This window comes from Pelmatolapia mariae, linkage group LG15, assembly GCF_036321145.2.
Source record: "Pelmatolapia mariae isolate MD_Pm_ZW linkage group LG15, Pm_UMD_F_2, whole genome shotgun sequence".
NCBI lineage: Eukaryota > Metazoa > Chordata > Actinopteri > Cichliformes > Cichlidae > Pelmatolapia > Pelmatolapia mariae.
In genome coordinates this window covers 13,995,555-14,021,096 of record NC_086240.1, presented here as the reverse complement: position 1 = coordinate 14,021,096, position 25,542 = coordinate 13,995,555, and the positions used below count along the sequence as shown (strand labels likewise).

The following is a 25,542-nucleotide window of genomic DNA, read 5'->3' as shown; positions in this document are numbered from 1 at the left end:
TTTCAACCTGCATGAACGTTTTTTTGTTTGTTTGTTTTGTTTTTCCTGTGTAGGTGATGCAGTTTGGCAGAATTGATGGCAATGCCTACATCCTGGACTTCCAATATCCCTTCTCTGCTGTGCAGGCTTTTGCAGTAGCTTTAGCCAATGTTACTCAACGCCTCAAATGAGATGTCTCCTCCCTGTTTACCCTGAGTTGTGGGCTTTAGATGCAGTCTGTTGAAGGGGGTACAGCTGTTTCATTTGAGAATCATAAACTCTTGGATTGGATTCTGGAGACGAGGACTGAAATAAGCCCTGGCCATAGAGAGAAATACAATCACGCTGCACTACACAATGCTGCCACTAGTGTTGGTGCAAAAGCATCGATTGTATTTATGAAGGATGCCGTCAGACCTGCTCCGTTCGGCAGTTGCCGGCACCCTGCAGTGCATGTAGGGCCAAAGAGCTGAGCTTTGGTAAATCATCATGCAAATAAATGCTGCTTTAGCTAGGAGAAGCTTATAGATGTGATAACCAATTGGTTAAGAGAGAGAGAGAGAGAGGAATTGCTAAGGTGCAGTTTTCAAAAGAAGCAGCAGTAATACTTGAAAAACACACTCTGGAGATCAAACTTGTTATCCCTAGAGCGCACAGGTACTACTGGGCACTGAAATCCATTGCTGTACAAACCTTTAGTGAAACAGTTACCACTTTATTATACTGCTTTTGCTTTTAGGATTTTCTTAAAAGACTAAACACAGTGGAGGGTAGGAGGGTCTTTTTTTGTTTTTGCTCTCTGCCCTTTCCTTTTGTTACTGTTGCAGCCTGTCTGGGCTGGAAATGAGGTTTAGATATATGCATTATTTTGGAACACTACTAAGAGTTCAGGCTTTTCACTGTTGTGAAAAGTGGGCCACTGTTACAATATCTGGAAGGTAAAGACCTGCAGTCCACGTGTTGCTTTGAAGGAAGAAGAAATGTTACTCTAATTTATATGTACATGTTGTTTATCGATTCAGATATAAATCTTAACATTATTGTCATTGTTGTGTTACATAATCCTCACACAGCTTTCTTACCTGATTTATTTGGGAGACTGAGTTTGAATATTACTGTGTAGTCAGGAGAATTCAGGTCATAGCAGTGTACAGACGTATCTTGTACTATCCTGTACTGGTGACATGGGCGCCAAAGAAGTGGCCAAGGCCAAGACTGAGCAATTTAAGCTCTGGCATGAAGTGATTTGTCACCTGATGTCACTTCTGTGAAGTGAGTATGTAGTTGTTGTTGTTTTTTTGGGGGGGTGGGGGGGCTGTCCCTTCTCTTAAAGACCACACTAAACATGCTAGTAAGGTACATGAAATATTTTTGTATATTTCACTTATGCCATTTCATACTCTTTTCAGAACTCATGTAAATACATATCAGTCAAATGTACAATGTTGTAAAGAGACTTAGGTGGCAGATTTCTGTTTACACTTGTCTCCACTGTGTGTAAGTGTAATTCCACATGTGGAGGAGAGCTGTAGTACTGTTTTAACTAAGCAGCCAGGACCATAGAGAGCAGTTAAGTTGATCTTACCGTCACTGAAACTCTAAAGTCGGGTCTCCGATGAAGAATGAAGCTACGAGATCTGCCCGTTCAGTAAGCTGACTTTGAAATCTGAAAAGCTGTTTTGTTTCGGGGTTTTTGTTGTTGTTGTTGTTGTTGTTGCTGTTGCTGTTTGAGGCAGGGAAGCTTTTGTTTGTGTTCAGCTAAGGACAAAGAGCGAGGCCAGCTGGAAGAACTATGGGCAGCAGTAAATTATTCATTCACGGTGCAAATATGTGCATTAGATGACAGCCAAAAATCACAGAGAGAAATGGGAATGTTAAGTGCTCAGTAAAATTGGGAAGGTGTGATGGCGTACCACCTCAAATATTTGTGCCAAAATATAGACTTCTGAAAATCTCAAGCTGAAACAAACAGGCCTATTGGGAAGTGTAACTTCTTTACTTTGGACCAGCTCTGCTTGGTCTCTGATTTGATGAGATTATTAGATTTTTTTATTTTATTTTATTTTTTCTCATATTTAAAAAAGGAAAAAAACAAAACAAGCATGTCTGTTGGGGAGTGGGTTGTAGAGATGTGGACTGAGGAGAAAAATAAATGGTCTCCTGATCTTGAAAATGAGCATGTCGTAAAGAAAACTTTTTTTTGTTAGTTGTGCAATATTTTCTTTAACAAAAAAAACCTTTGTCATTTCTTCTGACCACAGTTTGTTACCTTTTTACTTTAGCATCTCAGTTGCTGGTCTGTACATCTTTATTTATGAGATTGTTCCTCAATGTAGATCAAGTATACATACTGTATATTGTGAAGTTTTTTTTTTCCAAACATTTCTTTGTGTTGGGGGGGGGGTTGTTACAAGTATAGCCCAAGTTATGAGATGGAAATGCAGGGATTGGGTTTGAGGGATGGGAACAGGCGACTTTTTGATGTTTTTGTGAAGTTTGCATTGGTGGAAAAGATGTGAATGAGTAAGTGCCCGGTTTATTGTAGTTTGTAGACTAGTTATGTAGAGTGTAAATGTCAAGTCATGGTGTGTCTGTATTCAGCTGTGCAGTCTACCAGCCCCATCAGTGTTGAATCTATCCTCTTCAACCATGTGTGGTCATGACTTCCTGCACATACACACTCATTCATCGTTCACAGGAGTTCACAAGTGTAAGCCACTGAGTTCACGTTCAGCGTTGCTAATGGACTTGGTTAAGGGTTCATATGATGATGACCTGTTGTAGATATTGTAGGATTTGGCTTTTCTCTAGAAAAGATCTGTGCTTTGTATTTGTAGCTGTAGACTTAAATGACAAAAAAAAACTTGGGGAAAAAAGTCAGAGTCTGACTTGGTGACTGAACGTTTATAGTGAATGGATAGTAAGGCATGCCATGTAAATTATTTTATAATTGTATATGTCACGCATCTTTTGAATAAAATGTCATTGTTTCAGAAAAACACTGGTTTTGTCTTAAATATACATAAATATACTGCAAAGCTCCAAGGAGCCAGACTTTCTTGTCATTTTTTGTGCTCTTGAGCAATAGTCCTCCAGGTTTCTGAAGGTTCTTCCAAGTTGTTGTTGTTGTTTTTTTTTTTTTTTGACATGGGCTGCTTTTTCACTCATTTTCAGTCCAGTCCTTGTACCTGACAATTTTCAGAGGGATGTTTGTTTGGTTGATAAGCCACTTAACACTACTCTATGGATCATTCAAACTTAAAACAGGAACCTAAATGACGGGATGAACCAGTGTTGTGTCTATATGGCAAACAACTTAGCAAAAAACAAATGTTAAGTTTTATCTTTAGTTACCTTGTTGCTATCAGCCTGCTGAAAAAAAAAAAATTCTTTATTGAATCTGTAATGTACCACAGATGGTTTCCAAAGTACTATTAGCCCGAAACGTGATATATCATAGGATGGTGTGTCCTCAGCACATTTAAGGAAGCTGAAGAAGTGGTTGGCCTAAAAACACTCTACAGCAGATGAACGGTATCTGAAAGTCGTGTCTTTACAAGATGGGAAAGAAAATCCAGGACCTGAGCTAGCAGCTGACTCTTCAGTTGATCCATCAGTTCACTGAAGCCACATTAGAAATGGTCTCAATGAAAAGGTGACTATCAAGAAGCCACACTTAAGAAATTAAAACATGGAGAAAAGGCTGCAGTGTGCCAAATTAAACAAGAACTGGACTGCTAATCAGTGGCATTGTGTATTATGAAGTGATGAATCCAAATGGTTTTGTTGAAATTATCAATATGTGCAGAAGAGTTCACGAAAGAGGTACAACAGTGAGTGTCCACAGCCTTCCATCAAACACGGTGGTGTCATGGTGTGAGGGTGCATTTCAGTTAGTGGTGTAGAGGATCTTGTCAAACTTTATGGAATTATGAACACGGAAAAAGTACCACCAGATTTTTTAGTATGACAGTGTTCCCAAACAATGCAGTATTAGTATCCTTGGACAGAGAGAGAGAGAGAGAGAGAAACAGAACCTGACCCCAGACCTCAACATTGAATACTAAGGCAAACGTCCACATGGTTGAAATCAGATCTAAGCAGCTGCTGAACCAGTTTACACAAGGTGGTTCTGTTATCTCAGACAGCAGACACTTTGAAAGTGGCGAGTGCGACACACCTGTACAGCCATCACTGATAGTACCAATTAATATGACTTTTACTGCTGAGAAAAGACAAAGAACGTCGTAATTTTGACTAATTTAATACATGTACAGTCTGAGATTCTTCTACTGAGATGTGTATAAACCTGTGGACGTTCCCAAAGGACAGCTTCCTATAGCACAGACAAAAAAGAACTTAATTCCTCTTATTAAAGGAGACTTTATCAAGATTTTAAAACAGAAGAAAAAGCCTTGAGTTTAATCGCACATTTCATTTACCGTAATTAATATTTATGAGAAAGCGCGCATAAAAATTCACAATTTACCTAATGTTTTGTTGTATTTAGATTTGTACTTGCAGTTTTTACCTCATTTTTTTGTCATATAATACTTCTTTTTTTTTTTGCATTTTACAGTTTTTAGAGTTTATTAAACTGTGTATGTGCTTAAATGGTTTGGCTGGTGTAATGCCAGTTTGTAGAATAAATTAAATTAGTTATTTTGTCTTTACGTTAAGGAGAAAAAACCCCTATATTATCTATATATTTGAATCCACCCATTTTTCTGTGATTGCTCGCACCTCCTGTCAATCAGTGTGACTCAGATTGCGCTAAGACGCAATAAATTGTTTACTAATTTATTTTATGCAACCGCGGTCTCTGGGGGTTGTTAGAGCTAAAAGACGGCTCCACAGACACTTCTTACTGACCAATGTAGCTTCCTGTTAACAGCCTCTGTCCATGGTGCTGAACTCTGATCACGTGACTGTCCTCTACGTTTCCGCCCCCCGCTCTTCTTTTCTTGTTTTAACAGCCCCCTTTTTTTTGAAGCCACACAAACAAAACGGCTTGGGCTGCACTTTTAATTTACGCACGTAACAATACGTGACAGGTGACTGCGCCTTTTACTGAGGCCCCCGGATTGTTTCCTCATCGCCATTTCGGGTGTGATAATAATAATAATGGACACCGACTACTCGTCCGGCCTGGAGAACCCTCTGTACAGCGAGCTCAAGTATTTCTGTAGGAAAATACGGGAGGCCTACAATGAGCTCAAAGAGGACCTGACACCTTATCGCGATGACCGCTTTTATAGGTAGGCGCCTCTAGCTTAAATATACACACATGCATGGTGGGTTTACTTTCAGTGTGTGCGTCTGCGTTTTAAATCAGAAATATCTTACATCTCTGTCGTGACGCCAGCCATCCATCTTTTTTTTTTCGTTTTTAAAAAAAATGTTGTACAGAACCAGTGGTTTTCTAAACCATAATGCAGGAGAAATTCAAATAAATGGGGGAAACGGGAAAGGCGGTGAGTCCTTTGCCGACATACACTTAGAACACATATGTTAGCTAAATCCACAATTTAAACGCGGTACGATTTCTACCAAAGGCAACAAGTGCTACCCTGTAGAAATGTATTTCTTTAGATGTATTTTAATGTCGGTTAAAAGCCATATTTAATTGTGCAAAACCAAATGGTTGGTTGTATGATTCGTGAGATAAAATTTTCATCACTCCGGTTGTTAGAAGTCAACGCTCGACATGCGATGTGTTCCCACTACGCCTGCGCGAAACTACAATCAGCCGTTACTTTGAAGATATTTAACCACACGCCCGAATAAAATAAGGCTCTGTTACCATAGATTAAATATATCGATGTAATGTACAACACTAAATTAATTTAGTGTATGTAACGCTTTGTATAGTGTTAAGGTACTAAACGTTAGTGAGCTGATAAAAAAAGGAGGCAATGGGATGCTCCTTCACTCCCAGAAGCCTCCTTTTCACGACCCCTTTTTTTCCCCTGTCTGCTGCCGTCACGAGACTCCGCCCCTCCCATTCGATGACGTTGCATTCCAGTTGTCGTGGAGTGATGTTGATACGCGGATGTGGATTCACTGCGAAATTTTCACGGGTTTTCACTTCACCAACGTCGCTAACCGACAGAAATGGACATGTACGGGTAAGATTTGTCCAGTCGAGATCCTCGAAGTACTCCACTAGTACTTACAAGCACGAAAAGTAGCGTTAGAGTCACTGTGTAGCTCTGCTGGGATCAACCACTGCTAGCATGAAGTAGCATGGGAGCTAATCACTGTTGACATATCCGCCTCTGAACAGCCTGTGAGCTAACACAGTTAACCACTAAGCAAATATTCACCACCAGGTTTCGTTCGTGCTACTTTCTTCGTGTGGATGTCTTATTAGTGTGTGATAACCCCAGTGACTGTCTCCCCGTGACAGATTGGCTCCCATGCGGCTGTATACCCTATCTAAAAGACATTTTGTGCTAGTCTTCGTGGTCTTCCTGATGTGCTTCGGCCTCACAGTCTTCATAGGAGTTACAGGTATGATGACAGTGATCATTCAAATGCAGACTTTGAAATAAACCAGCCATTGCCTATCTTTTTCTGTTTGAGGTTAGGTTAGGTTTCTGGGATGTTGCACTGATTTAACAAGTGTTTTGTTTTGTTTTTTGTTTTTGTTTTGTAGGTCCAAGGATTATTGCTGAGCAGGAGCACAATGGTGACCAGTTCCTTGAAAAAAACTCTTCTGTTAAAAGCTCTTCTGTTAAGGTGAGGCATTTGTTAGATAGAAGGATATGCATCGGCAGTTTTGCACTAAAATATTTGAGGACCGTGGTTGAAAAGTCAAGGAAATGCCCATTACTTTGAATTTGATGGAAAATGTTGATAAGCGAGTCACTGCTTGGAGAATTAGACTCCTTTTACACAATGCTTCTTAACAGTATTGATACTGTTTTAGATATTTTCCCTAGTGTCTTTTTATTGTGCTATTTCATGCAGTCAGGGAGAACTTGCTGATTCGCTTAAATTCGAATTGTAAAGGGATAGGAGTAAATGTCTTATAAAGTGAAATGATTCATCCTCTCCACTCATAATTTCTCTTCTTGCTGCAGAGATGATCTTCTTAAGGCTTTGTAGACTGAAATCTGATTAATTAATGATAATTAATAATAATAAAGGCTGGTTAATGCAAACCAACTTATGGTCAATCTTGAATTCACTTTACTCTGTTAGTATAGATTATAATCTTTATTTGAAGAGCTCTTTAAAATTGTATATCAGTGCAGCACCTTGATAAGAAGCACATTTTATTACATCAACTTAATGTTCATAGTTCAACTGTGTCTTTAACAACGTGTCGTTGAAGGTTCACAACTTATCAGAAGGTTTTAGGGGTTCAATATCTTGCCGAAGGATACTTTAGCGAAGCATGTTATTGTTATGTTTGTTTATAAAATTGTCATCGATTGGAGCAGTCTATTTTGTTTTAAGTTGGTCTGAGAAAAGCATTCTCATTTGAGCGTCCCCTTTTGTGATATTTTTTAATAATTGAAGTTTGCTGATAATAATAATAAATGTATAAACAGATTGTGCCTTCCTTTATGTGTTTTCAGACTGGGCCCTTTAATCTAGTTTCTTCTCCCCTGACCACCTACAATCAGCAGCTGTGGCTCACGTGTGTGATGCAGGCTGAAAACAGCAAAAGTAAGAGACCACAGATTGAGCTTTTTACAGTTTTGTGTTGGGTTGTGGAGACAGCTTTCTCTTTTAGTATAATATGCGTAACACTACTGTTATTTGTGCTGTCAGTGAGAGATTTCAAGCAGCCCTTTGAGATCAACGTTGAGTTGAAGGGAGTGATGCAGGATGCCAGCGTGATGCACATCAACAATGCGCGCATGAAGTCACGGATGCTGCACTGCGCGGCTGCTGTAAGTATCGGTCAGCCTACTCTCACAGCAGTGTGTGTGTCAGAGAAGACAATTTTAGATGCATATTTAAGAAGTAGTGCAGATGGTTATTGAGCATGTGTTGTTTTGCTTTTTTCTTTTTGTCTCACCTCACAGAATTGCGATGAGATCATTGTACTGCATCTGGGCTACCTGAACTACACCCAGTACCAGGTTACGGTGAGCTTCAAAGGCCTTGAAAATATCACATATGACATCAAGGTTAAGTTTGTGGTAAGTTAAAAAGATCGTAGGTTTTTTTTTTTGTTGTTGTTTTTTATTGCTCAAGGCCTCAAGTAACTCACATGCTTTTGAACTCCTCTCTCTCTTGCTCCCCTATTTTTCCCTCTTCAGTGGAAAACATATAATTCCACCTTCTCACAAGTGGAAATTTGGTTCCGGTTTGTCTTTGTGGTATTGACCTTCATGGTGACCGTAAGAACATGATTATTTTTTTTCCATTCAGTGTGATCTGCACATTCTGTCCTGTTATAGCACTTAAAACCGAAACCTTTTTCCAGATGGGATAACTAATGGTACTTTTTCCTGTTTGTGCCAGTGTATGTTTGCTCACTCACTGAGGAAATTTTCCATGAGAGACTGGGGGATAGAGCAGAAGTGGATGTCAATTCTTCTCCCTTTGTTGCTGCTCTACAATGGTAAGTTTCTCTTCTCACTTGAGTACACATTTTACCTGTCACTTACACACCTGGAGCCAATTGCACCAACTCAACAAACAAGATCTGGAGTTTCCCAGGGCTGTCTTTTGTCTTCTATTCTGTTCATAATTTTGACAGACAGCATTTCTAGGTGTGCCCAAGGGGAAGGAGGGTATCGATTTCAGTGGTCTTGCATCTTATCTCTACTTTTTTGTGGATGATATGGTCCTGTTGGCTTCATTGTGTGACAACCTCCACCTTGCACTAGGGCAGTTTGTAGCAGGGATGAGGATGAGCACCTCCAAGTCTTGAGGCTGTGGCTCTCAGCTAGATAGGGGTGGTGGGAGATTGATAGGTGGATTGGTGCATGAGTCTGCTGTGATGCAGTCTATTATGGTGGCAGTAGAGATGAGTGTGATCTACCGTTCTACCTACCCTCATGTATGGTCATGTATGGTCACGTGCTGTGGGTATTCACTGAGTACAAGTACAAGAATTCTCAGAGTATTGTCTGGGCTCTTCCTTAGAGATAGGGTCAGGAGCTAAGTCATTTGAGAGGAGCTAAAGAAAGATTACATTTGGCCTGGGAACGTCTTGCTTTCTTCCCTGAAGAGCTGTAGGAGTGGCTGGACAGAGGGTGTAAAGTGCCCCCTCTGGATAAGTGGGAGAAAATAGATATAACTAAATTAAAATATGTTTCCACTTACAAACATTATATCTGAATTTTAGAGACTAGTTGCCATTTATATATATTTTATATATATTTTTTATTTATGCATGTGTATTTAAAGTTGTAGAGAGCTGACCCTTACAAACAGGTGATATGAAGGGTGGTGAACACGTCACCTGACACATTACAGAAACATAAATGATCCAATAAGAACATTTGGGTAATAATTTCTATAAGAAAACATACACCTCTCTGTGTACACACTCAACAGTTTGTTTGTTTTCATCATTCAGATCCTTTCTTCCCGCTGTCATTCCTGGTGAACAGCTGGTTTCCAGGGACCTTGGACACCTTCTTTCAGGCACTGTTCCTGTGTGCTCTGCTGCTCTTCTGGCTCTGTGTTTATCACGGCATCAGAGTCCAGGTGGATACAGTATTAATCTGCAGCTTCAGTGATTTCCTTCCATTTTTAGCACACCAACATGAATCTTTTATCTTGGTGTTTTGCTTCTGCAGGGTGAGAGGAAATTTCTGACTTTCTACCTGCCTAAGCTGGTTATCGTCGGTCTTCTGTGGCTGTCAGCAGTTACTCTGGGCATATGGCAAACGTAAGCACGACCTCCAGACAGAACCCAGCTCATTGAACTTGTGATTTATATGCATACCGAACAAGCAGACTAAGCTTTACTCCATCTGAATTTTCAGGGTTAATGAACTCCAAGATCCCACCTATCAGTACAAAGTGGATATAGCGAACTTTCAGGTAAGACTGTTACCGTTAGCACATCTTTAAACAGCTTCTTATAAAGTGAAAGCTGAAGAAATTTCTTATCCAGTGTGTAATGTTTTATCTGTAATTTGTCATTTAAAAGACTAAAGTTTATAAATTTTTGTTCATTTTAATTTGATTAATGTCCTTATGGATAGATATTACATAGAAATAGCTTCAGGTCTACTTTCATTTATTTTGAGCTACATCACTATTAACTAAGCCCTTTGTTATTTTTTTTAAAGGGTATGAAAGTCTTCTTCCTGATTGTCGTCGCCCTCTACATCTTATACTTGATATTCCTGATTGTCAGAGCTTGTTCTGAACTGAAGAACATGCCTTACTCAGGTATCAGAGCACACCACAAGTCTCAGTGTTCGATTCGACTTCAACTTTAATGTAACAGCGTTAACCAGCTGTCTCTTCTCGATCACCAGATCTCCGGCTTAAGTTTTTGACAGCGCTGACGTTCGTGGTTCTTATTATAAGGTATGTTTAACATAGAGGAAACTTTTTTTTAACGTTTTCACTATTTCTGTGTTTCTGATTAACCTCTCTTTCTCCCGCAGCATGGCTATTCTCTACCTGAGGTTTGGTGCTAAGGCTCTTCAAGACAACTTCGTTGCTGAATTGTCCACCCATTACCAGAACTATATCCTTTGACTTGTATTCATTAGTGCTCATTTGCATCACAACTTGGCATATTTATTGGTTCATGAGGTGGAGTGGGTTGTCCACTAATCAGAAGGCCAGTGGTTCAATTCCCGGGTCCTCTAGTCTACATGTTGAAGGATCCTTTGGCTAGATACTGAACCCTGATTTGAAAAACATGCTGTGTGTGTGAATGAGGCTTGTAGTAAAGAAAGTACAGTGGAACCCCCACTTTAACGAAAAATTCAAGTTACGAAGGCACTTAACGGCAATATTTCTGCCCATGTTACGGCAAAATGCCCGGGTAACGAAATCCGCTGACTCTGATTGGCTGAGCCCAGAATGCCTACAATGCCCACAATGCCTTCCGAATCATGTGACAACCCCCTTGGCTTTCGTACTTGTGCTTCGCTGTTCCACTTTAACGACGCAAGTTGTTGCAGTTAGCAATTAGCCTGTATCCTATCGTTCACTCAAAAGGTGCGATGGGTGCTTCGACTTAGGAAAATTTTCGACTTACGAAAGACCCTCGGGAACGAATTAACTTCGTAAGTCGGGGTTCCACTGTACTATGAGTGTTCAAATAGCGCTATATAAGTACTAGTCCATTTAATCATCACTGTTCCTTAATTCAAAACATACCAGCTGAATTTTTGTCCTTCTATGGCCTGCTCAACTTTTACTTGTACACGTTAGCATTTGTGTATTCTCCTTCGAAAAATGCACTTTATGGTGAGTTAGACAAAAGTGTCTTTGTCGCTCATTTATACCAGCACGCTTTGCCAGCATGCTTTTTTTTTTTTTTTATTAAAAATGTATATTGAATTTCCCAGACTCCCAGTTGAAGGATAATCCAGCTTTCTCCATGCTAAATGACTCAGACGACGAAGTGATATACGGGTATGTGTTTATCTACTCGCCTTTCAAATTCTTCCTTTTTAATTGTGCAGAGTAAACTCGGTGATAGCATACTAGACCCCCCTGATATTTTTCTTGTTTTTTTCAGGAGTGATTATGAAGACATGCCTTTACAAAACGGGCGTCCGATCAAAGCAACTGCCAAGTACCAGGATGAGACTGACAGTGACTGAGGTATCTCTGTGTCCACGTTGGAAACTCTTGTGCACATGTGCAAAAAGGATGCACATGAATTTATGTACTCCAAGTGTACATAAATATATTTTTAAAACGGTTCATGTCTACTGAATGTACTGCTTTTGGTTGGTGAGGTATGATGTAGCCACTCAGACTTTTTTCTTAATTGAAAATAAGGGAAAGAAACACTTTGTTTTAATCTATAACCCCCCTACCCTCACCTACCCATTGCCAGCCTTTTTTCTCAACTTGATGATTAAAATTATCAGGAAAAAGGACTCATATTAACCAGGGATGTTTCTGTGAAATCATCATTTCTTCATCATTTCTTTTTCCTTTTTTAAAAAAAAAAATGCCTTGTGTTAAAGAACTGTTGTCTTTCTTGTGTTAATGCCATTCCTTCACACTCTGGGAACAATGGGAAGTCACTTATCTAGTCAGAGCTGAGTGACATTTAAAGGTAATGCTGCATCTGCTGCACATGAGTTAATTAAAGTAGATACAGTGTGGCTCACTTATCCTTACACAATGTGTAAACAGGAAGTCTGCTGACATTGGTTTGTCTTCAAGACGCTGAATACAGAGAGCCTTAAACTCAAGTACAGGTACCACTCACTATTTCTATTTTTGGCAAAGCAGCTATATGTAATTGCACTTTTCAAGAATTTTATTTATCTTGCCAAAAAAAAGTGATGACACTGTATTTTGTGACACATTGCATGTATTTTCTTACAGCAGTATAACGGACTACAGACCTATCATGTTAAATGTTTCTTTATCCCAGCATGTACGGTAGTTGTTGGATTGTTTTGAAACAAACTTTTTCCCCCAGCAGCTTTGTCCATATTTCCTTAGAATGTGGGACACTGTGCCATTTTTTTTTCAGTTGCCTAAAGCTGGAGCTCAAGTTGACAAATCGGCCAAAACAAATGTATTTCTCTTCTCTATAAATATATATTTTAACCAAGATGGTGCCTTGTCTCTACATCACCCAGTTTTCTTCTAAATGAGACTGCAATCTTAAGAATTGTAAATGCTTCAAGATCAGTGTACATGTCTGATTCTTTCGTTGTAAGTGTAGCTTTTGTTAGTTTAAGGTGGTTAAACTGGGTTGTTTTTGAAGTGTTTAAAAAAATACCTGCAATATTTGTTGCTTCAAAAGATAAAGCTTGTACACGTAGCAGTATCATGTCATGTTGTGTAAATAAAACTATGTACATAAGGCATATCTGTTTTAATAAATCTCTCTTAACACACAAAATGAACATATCAAAATCCCCAAACAAACAGCGGAAGTTCTCAAAAATGTGGACACAATCAGTGGATTTGGTGTTGTAGGTTCAGATGGCGAGCCCGAATACACTGACAATGCAGTACACAGACTTGTTCTCCCATCTCACTGTACAGCTTCCTGTTGGGTATAACATTACATTACATCGCTAAGTAGCAGAGTTAAATTTATACATTCAAACGAAATAAGGGGTTAATTTTCTCACAGCAGAAAACTAAAAAAATAAATCATGAATCAGTTATTAAGATGATCACTCTGACAGTTCCTCTGTATTCATCTTTACTGTTCTGAGCCCTGATTAAGCCTCTCTAAATCAGGGGAGTCAAACTTAATTTAGATCTGAATTTGTCTTTTAATTAGCAAATCATGTGCAAAACATGATTAACAGCCTGAGATATCAGTTGTTCAGCAATGTGAATTAGAAAGTACAACCCTGTTTTAGTTCAAAAGTTTTAGTATCAGGACGTGATAAAAATCACTGGGTCTTTAGCAGCTTCTAAAATGATGTAAATACAACTTCAGATGAAGAACAACTGATGTGCAGCAACAATTGCTATTCTATGGCATTACTGGAATTTGTCCTCCTTAACATTGTAATAATGAAACTGCCCAAACCTGAAATTTGGGCATCACACTTGCTGATCATTGCAGTTGCTGATGATCAGTTAATGAAGTGCATTTGATTATTATACTATTGATACATTCTCCTGTTGCATTTGCGCTTAGTTTTTATTAAATCACTGTATTGCTGTTCATCTGAGGTTGTACTGAAATACAATCTAAACAGTCACACGCACAGTCTGCACGCAAATCCTTTCACTGATAAACCAATAACTTAAAAAAAGAACACATTCTACATGAGAAATACACAAGTGTTTTTGTCTTTACCATCAGTAGAGTTGTCCCAGAAGCATGTGCTGGCTGTTTGCATACCTGCTCCATTTTTCTGCATGATGACACAGGTTACTAACAGAACAAGAGAAGATAATAAGATAAAAAATACTTTTGTGGTTTTTCCAAAACATTGGGAAATTCCTTTGTTGTAGCAGAGAAACATAAATTGCACATTATTATTTATAGCACTTAGAAGTATAAAATAAGTCCATAAAATAAAATTCAGCATGAAATAATAGTAATTTGAAATAAAAATAAAATGCATACAATAAAGTCAAATGTGTTAAAAACAAATCCAGATAAAACAGAATTAGAAATCCAGTAAAAACATATATATTGTTTTTTAACGTCCACTGAAAACCACAAGAGGCACAAGGTGATAATTTCACGGGTTGGAGTCCACATACTGATATATTTGAAAGGCTTTCCCAGCTTGCTGAGCTGACTGAGGCACTGCTCCACTATACTGGTGGTCCACTGGTTCACTCGGTTGTGCTGGTAGGCATTTCCTCCTATGGTTGCTTCCACCGACTATACAGAATGTTTTTAATCATAAAAAAAACAAAGTAATCAACACAGTAATCACACGGCTTAGAATAAGTCTTATACAGCTATTATTATTTTAAAAATGGAATAAAATTAACAATTTTAATAAAGGTTTTCCTCAAGGAGTGAATATGGTTGGGCAAATTAGTGGAATACTGTATAACTGTTCAGCTAGAGACATTGCCTAGCAACCGTTACCGTGTCCTTAGCAACCGGTCATTCCTACACACATATTTGAAAGCCAAGGCCCGACAAAACCTAAACTTTCGAGCTTTTTGGGGGTGAAACTAAAAAATACCAACACTGCCAAGGGTTTTTTTTTTTAAACTTTTTTTTTTTTACCTCTTTTATGATTGTGCTCACGTCTTCAACGACGAACCCAGCCTGTTGAATGAAAAAAGCGCAGTTAAAGCTAACAAGGCGACACAGCCTTCTAACCACACTTTCAGGGAAACGTAGTCTGCACGCGAATTCAATGTATGTGACAGGAAAAACGTGCAACAACAACTAGTTTCGATGAACAAACCCACCTCTTCTTCTATCTGATAGTCCATGGCTTCGGCCTCCCGGAGCAACCTAGATATATCACTTCCGGTAGGTTTCCTTCACAATAAATGCGGATCGAGAAGAGGGAAAATTGTACAGGGAGTTATCAACAGGCGTTAATTAATCGGAAAAAGTATTTACAGAAATAATATCAAAGAAAGAAAGAAAGAAAAAACCAAAAAATTTTTATAAAAATGACGAAAAATGACATTATTATTATTATTATTATTATTATTATTATTATTTATGTATTTATTTTCATGATGCTTCAAGTCCATTTCTGGAGGGGAGCATGTGTTACTCTAAAACCTGTGCATACCGTTCAGCGGTAATCGTACCCACAAATACATTTTCCTTGCGGCACGATATAATGGGAAAATAAACAGGCTACGCAACGGTATAAGGAAGAAAAGTTGGAAACACGTCCTTTTGATTTTAAAGGCAGCAACAAGTCTCAAAAACGTTGGAACAAGGGCAAGGAAAGGCTGAAAAAGCAAGTGGTACTAAAGAGGAATATCTGGAGGAACATTTTACAACTAATGAGGTTAAGTGACAGGTCAGTAAAATGACTGATTATTGTGTTAACTTTACATAAACTGCTTTTGTAAATTTGTTTTTCTATAGTTTGCCTGCAAATATAGAGTATGCAGAGGTGTACACAGAAGAATGGAGCACTTGCTAGTCAATCAAATAAAAATAGCTGGCAACAATTCTATTTAATGTTGTTATATAATGTCACACCATCACACCACAATGTTAAGACGTCTTGCGGTCTACGGCTAAGGCTTAGGGTGGCTTGTATTCTATTACTTCGTATTAAGTAAACACTGCCCCCTACTGGTTAGCTGTATTTATACAACATTAAGGCTAGCTCGAGGCAATTCTCCCTGAAGAGAGTTCGTTTTTAAGAGAACCTTTTAAAGGTAGGTTTGGTCAAACCAACTCTTATGAACAGTGCCTTTTATTTCATTCTGTCCTTTGACCCTGCTTAAAATTCTCGATGTCGTTCTGTTTTGTTAATCCTATTTTTTTATTTGTTTGTTTTTTTGTGTCTTCTAACCTAAGGGTGTTTTGCTAACTGCTAAACAAGCTAAAGTGTAAAAAATGTATTCGCTTTTTTTGTTTGTTTGTTATGTTTATTTAATAGCACTGGGGTTAGTTCTTAAAGTAATACAAATGCAGAAAAGATAAACAGATACATCCAACCTCGCTCCAGCTGCGAGTTTTCTCAGACTTGGCCAACTTCACCCTTCTCAGAAATACCCAGCAAAGCCATTACCCTGTCAGGCGTTGAGAAGAGTCATTTCACACCAAAGTTACAAAAATGCAGAATTAATTGTAACTTATTTAAGCTAGTTTTGTATGTCTACTTCCATGGCTAGAAATTGCTGCCAATCCAGCGTCAGTACTCTACAAAGTAGATTACCGTGGTCTAGAGTAGACTGGGTGCAGTTTTCTGTCTGTACACCTGAGGGCGGAAGTGTATCTTCGTGAAACCTTAAACAATCATAGACGTGTTTATTTGATTTTCGTCGTTTCATTTCAACGCGCGATACTGGTATTATAATTCTTTTCATAGATCACGTAATTATCATATTATGAAAACAATTATAACGCCAGGAAAGTTATAAAAATGAATTTAAGACGCTCCTTCTTAACGACCGCTGATTGGACTGCAGACGAACACGTGATCTTAAATGTCATTAACCGGCATGCGCTGACCGGTGTTTCAGAAACTAAAGTGTCGTTATATATGTGGCGCCGTTTATAAACTGAAACATGCCGACTATAGTTATATTGTGATGTTTCGGAAGTAAAACATCAGTAAAACATCGACCTGTCCTCTACCATTTGTTAGAAGACGACTGTGTTCTTCTTTGTAACCATGAGTTAGAGTTGCAGTAAGCAGAATGACTCCTTTCTGTCGGGTGATATGTAGGTATCGCTTCTCGGCCTTTTGGCTAAGATCAAGTGTAGTATCTGTTCTTATCAGTTTAATATCTGATACGTCCCCTATCCGGGGACCATATATTAAATTGATTTTTGGAGCAGGGAGATGGAATAGGGGCTTGCTCCGTCCACTCCGCGCATCGACCTGGTATTGCAGTATTTCCAGGAACGGTGCACCCCCTGAAGCTGTGAAAAAGAAGTGCAAATTGTTTCAGGATTTTTGCAAATAAATTTGTTATACGCTAGATATATGTGTGCGTGTGGATATATGGACTTTGTCTTTGGACTGATCTTCGAAGGTTAGTCAGACTGAAATGTTGCGACTTAATGCGTGTAAATGAATTGCATTTAACTGTTCTGAGAAATACTAAATCCTGCGACTTGGACTAACACGTGGACACAGACTTTCCGTGGGAAATCAAAAAAAAAAAAGTAGTTTTAGGCTGCAGTTACATTATTTTGGCTCAAATCGTGCAGTTACCTCTGTTGTCCACTAGAGACTGATAGAAGTCTGTAAAAACTGGTGGCTGTCATCTACAAGGACTCATGTTGATTATAAGTTTAACTCTTCTCTTTCTCTACACACTGCAGCTTTCTTTCTTCTGTGGCTGTAAATTACATCCTTTGAAAAAAACCACAATTTTTTCTTGGCTTTTTAGCTAAAATCACCTGTATTGTCTGTTGTTTCCATTTGTGGATGATTAATAGTGCAGAAGATTGTTTTTCTGTTTTTAGGATTACATGAAAACATTTTGCAACAGATCTTATTTATATATAATAAATCGTAGGATAGTATTGGTTTTGATGATTTATAAAACAGCAGTGTGCTGTAGCCCTGGTAGTGTGGATCCTTAGTGTGTAAAGAGTAGATAACTCATGTAATATGTGTGAATGAAAATCCATGGACTTTATAAGAGTCCTCCATTTATGGCTATGATCCTAACAAACAAGATTAAAACATTTCTTTCCCCTACCAATGGTCCTGTTTCCTAAAGGAACATGCATACACAATATAAATGCACCAGGATGGCCGAGTGGTTAAGGTGTTGGTCTTAAGTTCTAATGAGCGTATGCTCTCGTGGGTTCAAACCCCACTCCTGGTACAATTTGGAGTCTCATGTGTGGTAAACTGGGTGGTATCTATGGGAGCAACATATGGAATTTGCTGTGAGCAATGTCCCTCCCCCCCCTCCAAAAAAAAAAAAAAAGAAAAAAAAAAAGGCTGGGATGTGGAACCCAAAGGGAAAATTGTTAAATGGACAAAGTGAATAAAATAAATACCTTAAAATTGGGAGGTGTCACCTCTCTGAAAGGCAGTTCAACACTTTTCAATGTAAAACTAATATTAACCAGGGATGTTTCTGTGAAATCATAATTTCTTTTTCTTTTCTTTTTTTTTTAAATGCCTTGTATTAAACCACTGTTGTCTTTCTTGTGTTAATGCCATTCCTTTTCACTCTGGGAACAATGGGAAGTCACTTATCTGGTCAGAGCTGAGTGACATTTAAAGGTAATGCTGCATCTGCTGCACATGAGCTTCTTAAAGTAGATACAGTGTGGCTCACTTGTCCTGACACGACGTGTAAACAGGGAGTCTGCTGACGTTTGTTCAACTTCAAGAAGTTAAATACAGAGAGCCTTAAACTCAAGTACAGGTACCACTCACTATTTCTATTTTTAGCAAAGCAGCTATATGTAATTGCACTTTTCAAGAATTTTATTTATCTTGCCAAAACAGTGATGACACTGTATTTTGTGATACATTGCATGTATTTTCTCACAGCAGTATAACGGACTACAGACCTATCATGTTAAATGTTTCTTTATCCCAGCATGTACGGTAGTTGTTGGATTGTTTTGAAGCAAACCCTTTCCCCCAGCAGCTTTGTCCATATTTCCTTAGAATGTGGGACACTGTGCCATTTTTTTTAGTTGCCTAAAGCTGGAGCTCAAGTTGACAAATTGGCCAAAACAAATGTATTTCTCTTCTCTAAGATAAGATAAGATAAGATAAGACTATTGATCCCACAGCGGGGAAATTTTTGCGTTACCTCAGCTCAGGTACAGATAGCAGAAGGAAAATACAAAAATACAAATAAAATACAAACAAATACAAAATAAGTAAGATAATACACTATATACAGTGGTAGCATACACAGTATGTGATTATGGATATGGTTGTGGAAACATGCAAGACATAAATTTAACTATTCTACCACTACTATTAATATATAAGTAATAGATATCTATAAGTATAGACATGTACATGCACACACACACATGTACACACTAAATATACATATGTATACATATACATACACATATACCTGCACACGTCCATACATATAAAAAGGTGCATTATGCATGAAGTGTGACCGTGTATGTCCACAATGTCCAGTGACTTATGACTTTGTGATTGAGGAGTTATAGAGTCTAACTGCTGTTGGGATGAATGATCTGCGAGAGCGCTCCTTCCTGCAGCGAGGCTGTTTCAGTCTCTGACTAAAAGAGCTGCTCAGCACACAGACTCATGCAGAGGGTGATGTGGGTTGTTCATGATGGATGTCAGCGTTACTAATATCCTCCTCTTGCCCACTGCCTCCACAGACTCCAGAGGACATCCCAGCACAGAGCTAGAGCTCCGCACCAGTTTGTCAAACCTGCTCCTGTCCCTGTCTGTGCATCTGCTCCCCCAGCAGGCCACTGCATAGAAAAGGGCAGATGCTACCACAGTATCATAGAATGTCCTTAAGAGAGTCCTGGAGACTCCAAAGGACCTTAGTCTCCTGGAGAAGTCAAAAAAACATTATCCTCACAGTGCTCCCAGACTGTTCTAGGTGAGAGAGGGATCGGTGTAAAAGGTAGATGACAGCGTCATCCACCCCGATTCCAGACCGGTAGGTGAACTGCAGGGGGTCCATCGCTGAGCTCACCAGTGGGCAAAAGTGGTGCAGAACGAGCCTTTCCATGGTCTTCATCAGATGAGAAGTCAAGGCCACAGGCCTGAGGTGGTTTGGCTCCTTGGGATGTGCGATTTTTGGCATCGGAACCACGCAGGAAGTCTTCCACAGTTCAGGAACCCTCTCCAGACTCAGGCTCAGGTTGAAGATGTACAGGACCACCTGACAGAGCTGGTCTGCACAGTCCCTGAGCAATCTGGAGCAGATTCCATTCGAACCTGCTGCCTTCCTTGCCTTCGTCCTCTTGAGCTGACTTAAATATATATTTTAACCAAGATGGTGCCTTGTCTCTACATCACCCAGTTTTCTTCTAAATGGGACTGCAATCTTAAGAATTGTAAATGCTTCAAGATCAGTTTACATGTCTGATTCTTTCGGTGTAAGTGTAGCTTTTGTTAGTTTAAGATGGTTAAACTGGCTTGTTTTTGAAGTGTTTAAAAATTTGGTGGCAATAGTTCTATTTAATGTTTTTATTTAATGTCACACCATCACACCACAATGTTAAGACGTCTTGCGGTCTACGGCTAAGGCTTAGGGTGGCTTGTATTCTATTACTTCGTATTAAGTAAACACTGCCCCCTACTGGTTAGCTGTATTTATACAACATTAAGGCTAGCCCGAGGCAATTCTCCCCCTGATGCGAGTTCGTTTTTAAGAGAACCTTTTAAACCAACTCTTTATGAACAGTGCCTTTTATTTCATTCTGTCATTTAACCCTAGTTTCAATTCTCGATGTCGTACTGTTTTGTTAATCCTAATTTTTTTTTGTTTGTTTATTTTTTGTGTGTCTTCTAACCTAACCCTTAAGGGTGTTTTGCTAACTGCTAAACAAGCTAAAGTGTAAAAAAAAAATATTCGCTTTTCTTTTATTTGTTTGTTATGTTTTAAAAAAAAAAAAAAAAGCACTGGGGTTAGTTCTTAAAGTAATACAAATGCAGAAAAGATAAACAGATACATCCAACCTCGCTCCAGCTGCGAGTTTTCTCAGACTTGGCCAACTTCACCCTTCTCAGAAATACCCAGCAAAGCCATTACCCTGTCAGGCGTTGAGAAGAGTCATTTCACACCAAAGTTACAAAAATGCAGAATTAATTGTAACTTATTTAAGCTAGTTTTGTATGTCTACTTCCATGGTTAGAAATTGCTGCCAATCCAGCTTCAGTACAGTACAAAGTAGATTACCGTGGTCTAGAGTAGACTGGGTGCAGTTTTCTGTCTGTACACCTGAGGGCGGAAGTGTATCTTCGTGAAACCTTAAACAATCATAGACGTGTTTATTTGATTTTCGTCGTTTCATTTCAACGCGCGATACTGGTATTATAATTCTTTTCATAGATCACGTAATTATCATATTATGAAAACAATTATAACGCCAGGAAAGTTATAAAAATGAATTTAAGACGCTCCTTCTTAACGACCGCTGATTGGACTGCAGACGAACACGTGATCTTAAATGTCATTAACCGGCATGCGCTGACCGGTGTTTCAGAAACTAAAGTGTCGTTATATATGTGGCGCCGTTTATAAACTGAAACATGCCGACTATAGTTATATTGTGATGTTTCGGAAGTAAAACATCAGTAAAACATCGACCTGTCCTCTACCATTTGTTAGAAGACGACTGTGTTCTTCTTTGTAACCATGAGTTAGAGTTGCAGTAAGCAGAATGACTCCTTTCTGTCGGGTGATATGTAGGTATCGCTTCTCGGCCTTTTGGCTAAGATCAAGTGTAGTATCTGTTCTTATCAGTTTAATATCTGATACGTCCCCTATCCGGGGACCATATATTAAATTGATTTTTGGAGCAGGGAGATGGAATAGGGGCTTGCTCCGTCCACTCCGCGCATCGACCTGGTATTGCAGTATTTCCAGGAACGGTGCACCCCCTGAAGCTGTGAAAAGCAAGTGCGAATTGTTTCAGGATTTTTGCAAATAAATTTGTTATACGGTAGATATATGTGTGCGTGTGGATATATGGACTTTGTCTTTGTACTGATCTTCGAAGGTTAGTCAGACTGAAATGTTGCGACTTAATGCGTGTAAATGCATTTAACTGTTCTGAGAAATACTAAATCCTGCGACTTGGACTAACACGTGGACACAGACTTTCCGTGGGAAATCAAAAAAAAAAAGTAGTTTTAGGCTGCAGTTACATTATTTTGGCTCAAATCGTGCAGTTACCTCTGTTGTCCACTAGAGACTGATAGAAGTCTGTAAAAACTGGTGGCTGTCATCTACAAGGACTCATGTTGATTATAAGTTTAACTCTTCTCTTTCTCTACACACTGCAGCTTTCTTTCTTCTGTGGCTGTAAATTACATCCTTTGAAAAAAACCACAATTTTTTCTTGGCTTTTTAGCTAAAATCACCTGTATTGTCTGTTGTTTCCATTTGTGGATGATTTATAGTGCAGAAGATTGTTTTTCTGTTTTTAGGATTACATAAAAACATTTTGCAACAGATCTTTTTTATATATAATAAATCGTAGGATAGTATTGGTTTTGATGATTTATAAAACAGCAGTGTGCTGTAGCCCTGGTAGTGTGGATCCTTAGTGTGTAAAGAGTAGATAACTCATGTAATATGTGTGAATGAAAATCCATGGACTTTATAAGAGTCCTCCATTTATGGCTATGATCCTAACAAACAAGATTAAAACATTTCTTTCCCCTACCAATGGTCCTGTTTCCTAAAGGAACATGCATACACAATATAAACGCACCAGGATCCAAGCTTTTGGATTAATTAGTAAAATTAATGGCTATAAAAAGAAGCTCACTATGAATAAAATGAATACATTAAAATTGGGAGGGGTCACCTCTCTGAAAGGCAGTTAAACTCTTTTCAACATAAAATTGCAAAGAATTTGGGTATTTCATTATGTGTGTGTATGGAATTAAACAGAAAAAGACGAAATCAATTCTTACAAAGCAGCTTGAACACAGCCGGGCTTGTTTGTGTTAGCTGGCTCGACAAATCCTAAAACTCACAGTCAGGAGTGGTTCCTCAACGTTCTTTTTAAACAGTTTTCCTGCTTCACGCTCTGTGCACAATCATAAAAAAGGTTTTTCCATATGTTTCGGGGTGCAATGTATAACTAATGTAGAGAAACTTAGCTTGCGTTAATGATACTAAATAAATCTAGTTACTTCATCCAGTCACATTACAAAGAAAGAAAAATAAAGATGCCATATATTGATAAAATTATTTTCAATTTAAAATGCTTTAAAAGGGCTTAAATGCCCTTCAATACATAATTGTATTATTTTGATTTACATTAGACACAACACCCCAACATTTTCAGAAGACAGTTTTAAATATTTTTAGACCAACTTTAATCAGAATGACAAATATGGAAAAAACTCAAAGTCACTGTTAAACAACAAGCAGCTGTCGATTTATTTAACTTCGGATCCTTGCTCCTTTCATATCAATTATTAATAATAAGGGAAAAAAAACCAACACAGTAGCTTTAATCTGCAATTTAAAGAAGGCAAAGAAAAAGAAATCATATTCTGGAACCTGCTATTAAAATGTATTTGAACTCCTTGAGCATTTTCACAGTAATCCACTGTAGTCTGCAGTTAAAACACTGCAAACATTTATCCAGAGATCATGAGCAGTCCATGGCCAAAAAGTAACACTTCTCCCCATCACACGTTTATTTCTGTGTGATGGGGAATGAATTCTGGTCCATCAACTCTCCAACTCTCTCCTGGAGTGTTTGAACCACCTCTGCAAGAATGAACAGGTGCGTGTCGTCAAGATCCTTGAGGATGAATTTCTTTCCCAAGGCCATCGTTTCATCCAGGTACAGGAGAAATTGTTTCATGGCAGGATCACTGCAGGAAGAGAAAGTTAAAGTTTCGGCTACTTAAAAACAGATTTCTGTGAAACTAACTACAAATATTTCTTGGCAAAGTTACAACCTTACCATTCAACAAGGACACCTTTGTGCACGTTGACCATATTGACAGGTGCAGAGAAATGGACAGTCGAAGCTGATTAAAGAGCTGAATACCTGCAGCACAGTAAACAAACCGACAGCTGAAGGCCTCCGGTAGAAGCAGCTTTACGGCAGCCTAAACCATTATTAAGGCACTAAACAGTCAGATAAACGCTTCACATGTTTTCGGACATTTTAATAATATTTTTATTACCATTACAACAAAGAAAATACTTGTAAACGTTTAAGTACAGCGTATGCTAGCTATTTGTTTTAGCACCGGTTAGCATTTTGCTGCTAGCATTAGCTCAAAATAACACGGCCACAGGCATGTTCTGCTACATACCGCGATCTCAAATATCTAAAAGAGCAAACTTCACACATATACATGTACATACCTGTCTACAGTTAAGAGAAGGATTAACATAAAGCAACAAACAGCCGTTTATCTACCCGAGATCTCCAGCTGTTTCTGCTAAGTTTTCAAGGCATTGATGGATTATGTAAGGTGTGCGCCAAGGGACAATCTTCTGATGTCCAAATATCGCGCTAGCGTGTTTTAAAGGTTTTTGCTGCTTCTGTGCTGCTTTTCTGTGCTTGGTAAAGGTTTAATGCTTTATATTTTAGTGCATATCAATACTGTGGGTTTAAAAAAAATCCCTACGCTGTGTATAGATGAGTGAGTATTATAAATAATGCAACATTCGTACCCAAGTGCATGAAATGCATTACAAAAACTGCATCATGACATTGATGCAAAATGTAAGTTAAGATCCAGTATAAAATACACTACTGTGCCATTTCCCTCCTTCTGTCACTAACAGGAAAACTATGACAACTTGATACCATATATATATATATATATGTGTATATATATATATGTGTATGTATATATATATATATATATATATATATATATATATATATATATATATATATATATGTGTGTATATATATATATATATATATATATATATATGTGTGTATATATATATATATATGTGTGTATATATATATATATATATGTGTGTATATATATATATATATATGTGTGTATATATATATATATATATGTGTGTATATATATATATATATATATATGTGTGTATATATATATATATATATGTGTGTATATATATATATATATATATATATATATATATGTGTATATATATATATATATATATATATATGTGTATATATATATATATATGTATGTATGTATATATATATATGTGTGTGTGTGTGTGTATACTCAGAACCACTTATAAGGTACAACTGCTCTGCTGCTCCTTAAGGCAAATATCCAATCAGCCAGTCACACGGAAGTATTTTAGTGCACTTAAGCATGTAGACATGACGACCAGGATGACCTGCTGAAGTTTAAACTGAGCATCAGAATCGAGAAGAAAGGTGATTTAGGTGACTTTGAATGTGGGGTGATTGTCGAGTACTTCAGAAATTGCTGGTTAATTGAGCTACAACCATCTCTAGGATTTATAGAGACTGATCCAAAAAGAGAGAAAATATCCAGTGAGCAGGAGTTCTCTGGGTAAAAATGCCTCAGAGGAGAATGGTCAGACTGTTTTGACAGGAAGACAACAGTAACTCAGATAATCACTTTTTTATATCCAATGTATGCAGAAGAGCATCTATGACTGCAC

General features: G+C 38.2%; 4 protein-coding genes and 3 non-coding genes across 11 annotated transcripts in view; 5 read left to right on the top strand and 2 right to left on the bottom strand.

Moving 5' to 3' along the window:
- Positions 1–2,970, top strand: part of tulp4a (TUB like protein 4a) — a 31,452-nt gene extending 28,482 nt beyond the window's left edge. For all 4 annotated transcript variants that reach the window (XM_065472000.1, XM_063495551.1, XM_063495552.1 and 1 more), the window contains exon 14: positions 54–2,970. In XM_065472000.1, coding sequence (XP_065328072.1) covers positions 54–170 — 117 coding nt within the window. In that variant the 3' untranslated portion in view covers positions 171–2,970. The remainder of the gene's footprint in view (positions 1–53) is intronic.
- A 1,947-nt stretch (positions 2,971–4,917) lies between these two features.
- tmem181 (transmembrane protein 181) lies at positions 4,918–11,767 on the top strand. Of its 2 annotated transcripts, none has more exons than XM_063495632.1 (17): positions 4,918–5,237; positions 6,389–6,492; positions 6,638–6,720; positions 7,566–7,656; positions 7,762–7,883; positions 8,019–8,135; positions 8,256–8,336; positions 8,461–8,560; positions 9,524–9,654; positions 9,747–9,838; positions 9,936–9,993; positions 10,245–10,347; positions 10,437–10,488; positions 10,569–10,651; positions 11,293–11,382; positions 11,484–11,550; positions 11,657–11,767. In XM_063495632.1, the coding sequence occupies exons 1-17, from the start codon at positions 5,104–5,106 to the stop codon at positions 11,739–11,741; spliced, it is 1,593 nt and encodes a 530-aa protein (XP_063351702.1). In that variant the 5' UTR covers positions 4,918–5,103; the 3' UTR covers positions 11,742–11,767. The 2 variants fall into 2 exon arrangements, with proteins under 2 accessions (XP_063351702.1, XP_063351703.1); XM_063495633.1 differs by lacking the exon at positions 4,918–5,237 and adding an exon at positions 5,867–6,107.
- Positions 11,768–13,045: 1,278 nt separating this feature from the next.
- On the bottom strand, positions 13,046–15,064 carry dynlt1b (dynein light chain Tctex-type 1b). The gene is made up of 5 exons (XM_063495634.1): positions 15,007–15,064; positions 14,819–14,860; positions 14,338–14,461; positions 13,925–14,002; positions 13,046–13,156 (listed from the first exon to the last, which is right to left on the bottom strand). The coding sequence occupies exons 1-5, from the start codon at positions 15,028–15,030 to the stop codon at positions 13,086–13,088; spliced, it is 339 nt and encodes a 112-aa protein (XP_063351704.1). The 5' UTR covers positions 15,031–15,064; the 3' UTR covers positions 13,046–13,085.
- A 1,899-nt stretch (positions 15,065–16,963) lies between these two features.
- On the top strand, positions 16,964–17,154 carry LOC134643914 (U2 spliceosomal RNA). The gene has a single exon (XR_010096424.1). It is a non-coding gene; the product is annotated as a U2 spliceosomal RNA (small nuclear RNA).
- An 838-nt stretch (positions 17,155–17,992) lies between these two features.
- Positions 17,993–18,075, top strand: trnal-uaa (transfer RNA leucine (anticodon UAA)). The gene has a single exon. It is a non-coding gene; the product is annotated as a tRNA-Leu (tRNA).
- Positions 18,076–21,629: 3,554 nt separating this feature from the next.
- On the top strand, positions 21,630–21,820 carry LOC134643913 (U2 spliceosomal RNA). The gene has a single exon (XR_010096423.1). It is a non-coding gene; the product is annotated as a U2 spliceosomal RNA (small nuclear RNA).
- Positions 21,821–23,202: 1,382 nt separating this feature from the next.
- On the bottom strand, positions 23,203–24,408 carry gtf2h5 (general transcription factor IIH, polypeptide 5). The gene is made up of 3 exons (XM_063495646.1): positions 24,277–24,408; positions 23,867–23,953; positions 23,203–23,774 (listed from the first exon to the last, which is right to left on the bottom strand). The coding sequence occupies exons 2-3, from the start codon at positions 23,899–23,901 to the stop codon at positions 23,594–23,596; spliced, it is 216 nt and encodes a 71-aa protein (XP_063351716.1). The 5' UTR covers positions 23,902–23,953; positions 24,277–24,408; the 3' UTR covers positions 23,203–23,593.
- Positions 24,409–25,542: the final 1,134 nt, after the last annotated feature.